Source organism: Topomyia yanbarensis, chromosome 2 (genome assembly GCF_030247195.1).
Source record: "Topomyia yanbarensis strain Yona2022 chromosome 2, ASM3024719v1, whole genome shotgun sequence".
Classification (NCBI taxonomy): domain Eukaryota; kingdom Metazoa; phylum Arthropoda; class Insecta; order Diptera; family Culicidae; genus Topomyia; species Topomyia yanbarensis.
The window spans coordinates 154,722,821-154,729,213 of NC_080671.1; the positions used below are offsets into that span (position 1 = coordinate 154,722,821).

The 6,393-nt window shown below is 47.6% G+C and overlaps 1 protein-coding gene across 1 annotated transcript; it reads right to left on the reverse strand.

Moving 5' to 3' along the window:
* Nucleotides 1-646: 646 nt before the first annotated feature.
* On the reverse strand, nt 647-6,075 carry LOC131679848 (uncharacterized). Its single transcript, XM_058960597.1, has 2 exons — nt 715-6,075; nt 647-670 (listed from the first exon to the last, which is right to left on the reverse strand). The coding sequence occupies exons 1-2, from the start codon at nt 6,073-6,075 to the stop codon at nt 647-649; spliced, it is 5,385 nt and encodes a 1,794-aa protein (XP_058816580.1).
* Between the last annotated feature and the right edge of the window lie 318 nt (nt 6,076-6,393).

The window sequence follows — 6,393 nt, forward strand, 5'->3', positions numbered from 1 at the left end:
GCCGTACTAATAGCTGTAGGATTTAACTGCTTTTAATTAGAATTTTTCAATTTATCGTACTGCACTCGTTTTTAGAACTATAATTTTAGATTTACTGCACTGTACTTGATTTTAACTAGAATAATTAATCTACTGCACTATACTTGTAGTATTTAATCCTGAATTACAAATGGCAAATAAACTTTAGTAGAGTACAACTTTTCCTCGCTGACTTGCAATTCTTTTTTGACATTTCTCCCTCGATCATCTCCTAACGCCAGCGGCGCCCGATTTATAGGGGCGATCGCACGGCAAAGATGTTTACATATAGGTGCAGACTATTATTTTATTTGGATGTATGGTGCGGTGCAACGAGCAGTTGCGACACTCCCCCCCAGTACTTCGAGATCACTGGTCCGATGTACTTACAGTCGCACCAACGTCCAATACTGCAAGCTTCACTGCTGGTCTCTCCAGGACTCCTGTAGCAGTCTGCACAAGAGCGCGACGAACTTGTCCATCCTTAGACTGGATTGCACGAACCACCCGACCTTTTGGCCAGCAATTTCTCGGCAACGTTTCATCCACAATAACCACGATATCTCCATCAGCTATAGGCTTAACCTGCTTAAACCATTTCGTCCTTCGTGTCAGGGATGGCAGGTATTCAGAAACCCAGCGTCGCCAGAATCTATTAGCGTAAACTTGCGACATCTTCCAGGTGTGTCTCAGTACATAGCTGCTATCATCAAACGCGATCGGGGGCTTAGAACCGTCGGATGATCCGAGCAGAAAGTGATTCGGGGTTAACGCAGTGGACAGATCGTCCTCTTGCGGCAGTTCTGTGAGCGGTCGAGAGTTGATGATTAGTTCGACCTCGGTTAGCATGTTTCTCAGCAGCTCATCGGTGGGTGTGCGTGTGAGTTGTGTGTGTTTAAGGGCCTTCTTTATAGTCTGCACCAAGCGTTCCCAAGCTCCGCCGAAATGCGGGGATGCGGGTGGATTAAACGACCATTTGGTCTCGGTGGTGATGAAGTGTTTCATAATCTGTTCCTGATTCACTTGCAGCAACGCTTCCTTCAGTTCGCGACTGGCGCCGATAAAATTGGTTCCGCGATCACTGACGATTTCTATCGGTGCACCTCTTCTTGCGACGAAGTTTCTGATGGCGAGTATACACGAGTCTGTTGTGAGGCTGTGGGCTACCTCTATATGTATTGCTCGCACGGTGAGGCAAGTGATCAACACACCCCAGCGTTTCTCAATCCTCCGGCCGACAACCACCGACATTGGCCCAAAGTAATCGATACCAACGTAGGAGAACGGGCGACTGAAGGCTTTCAATCGCGTAGGCGGAAGAGCGGACATTTCTGGTGTAGCCGGCATTGCCTGTCGGTTCTTGCAGAGTTGACAGCGACCTTGCATATGACGGTATACAGAACGGAGCTGAGGTACGTAGAATCTACGGCGAATTTCGTTGAGCACGGTCTGGTGATTCATGTGGCAATATTTCTGATGGATGCTCATGATGATGAGATCTGTTATTGGGTGACGTTTCGGCAGCAGTATCGGGCGCTTGGTACACTCCTCTGCAAATTCGCAAGCGTCTATACGACCTTTCATTCGCAGCAGTCCATCTTCATCCAGCGTGGGACTGAGACCGTATAGAGTGCTACTCTTTGGTATCACTCTTTTCCACGGCACAGCGTTCGGTTTCTTCAGTCGCTCTATGTCTGCAGCAAACTCAGCATCTTGCACTTGCTTCAGAATAAACAGCTCTGCCTCCTTAAGCTCCAGTTGAGTCAGTGGACCGGTGGCAATGGGCTTTTCTGCCAGTTTCCTGATGAGATTCGCTGGATATCTTTTAACAAACGCTACTACACGCATCAACTTATTCCACTTCGAGAAATCTTCCCACCGAAACAGAGAACGCTGTACAGAGTGATGGAGCACATGTAGACGCTTTTCTTCCGCAGTTTGTCCGATTGGCGACATTGTGACAGGCCACTGAATTCTCGACATCCACAAAAATTCCAGGCCGCGGAACCATCGACTTTCAGGTGACAAATCTGGGAGTTTCTGCCACTTTGTGGCGTCATCCGCTACGTTTAATTTTGACGGAATCCAGTTCCACTCGTTCGGTTCAGTCATCTCCAATAATTCACTGACTCGCACTGCTACGAACTGGCTGTATTTTCGGTGATCGGAGTTAATCCAGCAGATAACATCACGTGAGTCCGACCAGAAGAATCTTTGCGTGGGTTTGAGCTTGTGTGTCTCCATGACATCGTTCGCCAAACGCGCTCCAATTATCGCTGCTTGAAGTTCCAATCTTGGAATTGACACGAACCGCAATGGGGCTACCCGTGTCTTCGCTCCGATAAGCGCACACTCCACTTCACCATTCTCCTCAAACCGCAGATACGCAACAGCAGCATACCCATTCTCCGATGCATCTACGAACACATGAAGTTGCATCACGTTCTGCTCTCCTACGCCGGTCTTTATTCGATAGCACCTCGGTACCTTGACATTTTCCACCTGCGGGAGGACTCGCAACCAGGTTTTCCACTTCTCGTGCTGCTCGGACTTAATCTGATCGTCCCAATTAACGCCACTTCGCCAGATTTCCTGAAGTAGTATTTTGAGGAACATTAGGAAGTGTGCCAATAATCCCAGGGGGTCGTAGATCATCATCAGAGTACTCAAGACCTGCCTCTTGGTTGGTATTATACGAGCTTGGAGTAAGTCGAAACTAATTCGCGGCGATACTTTGAATGTAAACGTATCCGTAGCAGTGCACCACCACATGCCGAGAACTTTCTCCGTTCCCATCTCATTCGATAGGTTTAAGCTTTTCTCACCCGGCCTGGCTTCTAGCTCTCGCAGCACTCTTTGTGAGTTTGATAGCCAGTTGCGTATTTCAAACCCGGCCTCTGCATGAACGTAGCGAACATTCTTCGCAAGTTGCACCGCATCTTCTTCCGACTCCTCACTGGACAGCATGTCGTCGACATAATGTTCTTTGACAATCGCCTCAGCCGCCCTCGGAAACTGTTTCTGGAATCGTTGCGCATTATGATTCTTCACATACTGCGCGCAGCTCGGTGAACAGCTAGCCCCGAATGTCATCACTTTCATTGCGTAGACGTCTGGACTACGATCTTGCTCACCATCACGCCACAGAAACCTCTGACATTGTTGGTCGTTCCTGTTCACCGAAATTTGGTGGAACATTTCCCGAATATCACCTGTAACGGCAACTCGATATTCTCGAAAACGGCGTAGGACAGAGGGAAGAGAACTAAGTTGATCAGGACCAGTTAACAGGAAAGTGTTCAGAGATGTTCCTGCAACCTTTGCAGCTGCGTCCCATACTATGCGAAGTTTCCCTGGTTTGTTAGGATTTACGACAGGGAATATGGGAAGATACCAGACTCGTGGAAATTCTTTCGACAGGTGACTTTTATTCAGTTTCTCAATATATCCGCTGCACTCGTAATCTCTGATTTTCTGCTTCAACACCTCAGCTAGTTCCGGTTCGCGCTGCATTCGCTTCTCCAAACATATCAGTCGTCGCATGGCCATCATTTTACTGTCCGGTAGTCGGACATCGTCATACCGCCAAAGCAGTCCTGTTTCGTATCGTTTTTCCTTCACGTGTGTCAGAGAATCTAGCAGCTGCTTCGCTCGTTCATCGTCTCTCGACAAAGGTGGTTTGATAGGATTCATTACTCCAACGCTGTCTAATGAGAAGTATGCCTTCATCGCACCATGTAGTTCGGCATCGTTCCGCTCGCAACACGGGCACACATGAAAGCTGTGGTGTGCTGTAAAGTCCGTCTCTGATTGTGGTGCCATAGAGCAGGGGCCGAATACTGTCCAGCCCAAAAGCGTTCTGGTGGCGATTGGTTCGTTGAATCCTCCTTCTCTGCTATCTAGCGCGTGACCCAGCCGGCAGTTGTCCATTCCTATCAGTATCTGCGGTCGAATATTGCGGTAGGAGTCAGCCGGCAAATTTTCCAAGTGTTGATAATGTTGCTCTAGTTCCTTCATCGCGAGAGTTTGACGAGGTAAAGCGAGACTCTGTACTGTGTGTACTTTAGAAATCCGGTATCTGCTCGAATCGTTTGTTCCAGAAATCTGCAACGGCAGCACCACGGAGTTCGTTTCCTGGCGCTGATGATCTGCCGTCCAACCAAGGCACAAGGGATGCGGTTCGCCTTCAAGATTAAGTTCCTTCAGTAAACTATGTTCCATCAGCGTTACTGATGAACCCTCATCCAAAAAGGCAAAGATGCGCACAGTCTTTCCTCGCCCATGAAGAAGTACTGGGATGTATCGAAAAAGAACCTTGCTAACTTTGTTGACGTGAGTGTTGCAAGTTTCGTTAGGCGTCTCTACACCAGCTCGAGGAATCGATATTTGTATGCTCTCATTTCGCTGGTATCTGAAATCATCGTGTAGCAGTTTGTGATGCATGTACGAACAACCGTTTCTTCCACAAGCTTCTTTTACTGAGCAGGCTCCGAAATGCTTAACCAGGCACTTCCTGCAGAGTTTGTTCTGCTTTAGTGCCGTCCATCGTGCCCCGACACCTAGTTCTTGGAACTTCTTACACGAGGCTACATTGCTGCATCCCCCTAGACAAATTACACACTGCTTGTTGTATGATTTCAGAGACTCTATTGAGCTCGATGCCTGACCAGAACTGGTTTCGAGATGAACGTGGACCTCTTCCTTTCGACTACGCTTCTCTGGCTTGGCAGCGTATATACTAATTGACGACGGAACCGTAACTACACATGCTGCTTCCACAAGCGTACCCAACCAGGTACTGAAGTCTGACAGTGTGATTCCTTGTAAAGATTGTCGATGTTTCGCCCAATCGAGCTTAATGGTCGGTGGTAATCTTTCAACAAGCTCTTGGAGAAGTGCTACATTGCACAGATGCTCCTTCAATCCACAAGCCACTATCGTTGCACACATGTTCTGGACTGCGACACCGAAATCAATCAGAGTTTCCAATTTCTCTGTCTTCGGTGTAGGCATTTCCCGAATCTTGCACACTAGCGAGTGTACGATAATCTCTGGACGACCGAATAGCGTACGTAGCGTATGAATAACACCTTCAAGCCCAGCTGGATATAGCAATCGGCTTCTTACCACCTCGAGAGCTTTATCTTTTAAAGATCTCTGAAGTCTGAGCAGATTTTCTTCGTCACTAAACCCGCACATCTTGGTGGTGCTTTCATAAGTGGCGATAAACAGAGGCCACTTCTCAGGATTGCCAGTGAAGATGGGCAGTTCCTTTGCCACTGCATGCCTCGCTGCAAGCTGACTTCTACTTAGTTCGTGAGACGGTGCTTCTGATGGAACGTCAGAATGATGATTCTGCTCGAATGGATCCGCATCGACGTTCAAACCACTGCTATTTCTCTGCATTTGGTCACGAGTGCTGATTTCCATCGCTCTTAATCTTCCTTCAAGACGCTTCGTATCTAGACTCTGCTTTTTCGCCATCTCCTGAAGCCGTTTGTCCATTCGCTCGAGCACCTGACACATATCCGTCGCCACGCGGTTCTCATTTCCTAGCGTAGTGGAATTCGCACTAGGTGGCGGCACAGCCGGCGGGGCAAGCAACTCATCTCGAATTTGTTGCTCTTTCTTCTCCAGGCGGCGTTGGAACTGGTGCTGCAAATCATCAACCGTATTCTTCAACTCGCGATCCTTCTCCTGAAGCATTTTCTCATATGTCTGCTGCTGTTCGTCGAACCTACGTTCCATATCTGCCATTTGCTTCCGAAATTCCAAGACTAACTTCTTTTGCTGCTCTTGGGTGCCTTCCGTCTGTTGATTTGTTCCTCCTGGCACTGAAACCGTTAAAAGGGTCGGAGTGACCTGAGCTGTCCGCCTTTTTTCGCACGATGAACAATTCCAGTCGACTTCCTCGATCCCTTCGTCAACGCCCACGCACCTAAAATGGAACCATCTACCGCAGTCGTCGCAGCATACCATCCGACTGTCGTCCGGATCATCGCACACACCACAACTCACACCCGGTTTCGGCACATTTTCTCGCCCGTTTTTGGGCATTGTTAAAGCTTCCCCGATCGCGAAGTAAACGTATTTTTTAAAATGTTGCGATTGCAACGAAAAAGAGACAGTTTTTCCGATTTTCTGAACGTTGTATTTTACAGTATATGACAGCGTTAAAAAATACCTGCCGGAGGGATACATAATTTTTAGTGTAGGTGGTACATATTTCCAGTTAGTGGTTCGATATAATGTTTAGTTTATAAATTTAAGAAAACTTACGTTTAGTGTCCCTTTTATGTCTTTTACAGTAGTTCAATTGGTGGTGGTAATGCTAAAATAAGGTTTGTAGGTTAGGTTAAGTTTCACCACGTTTTC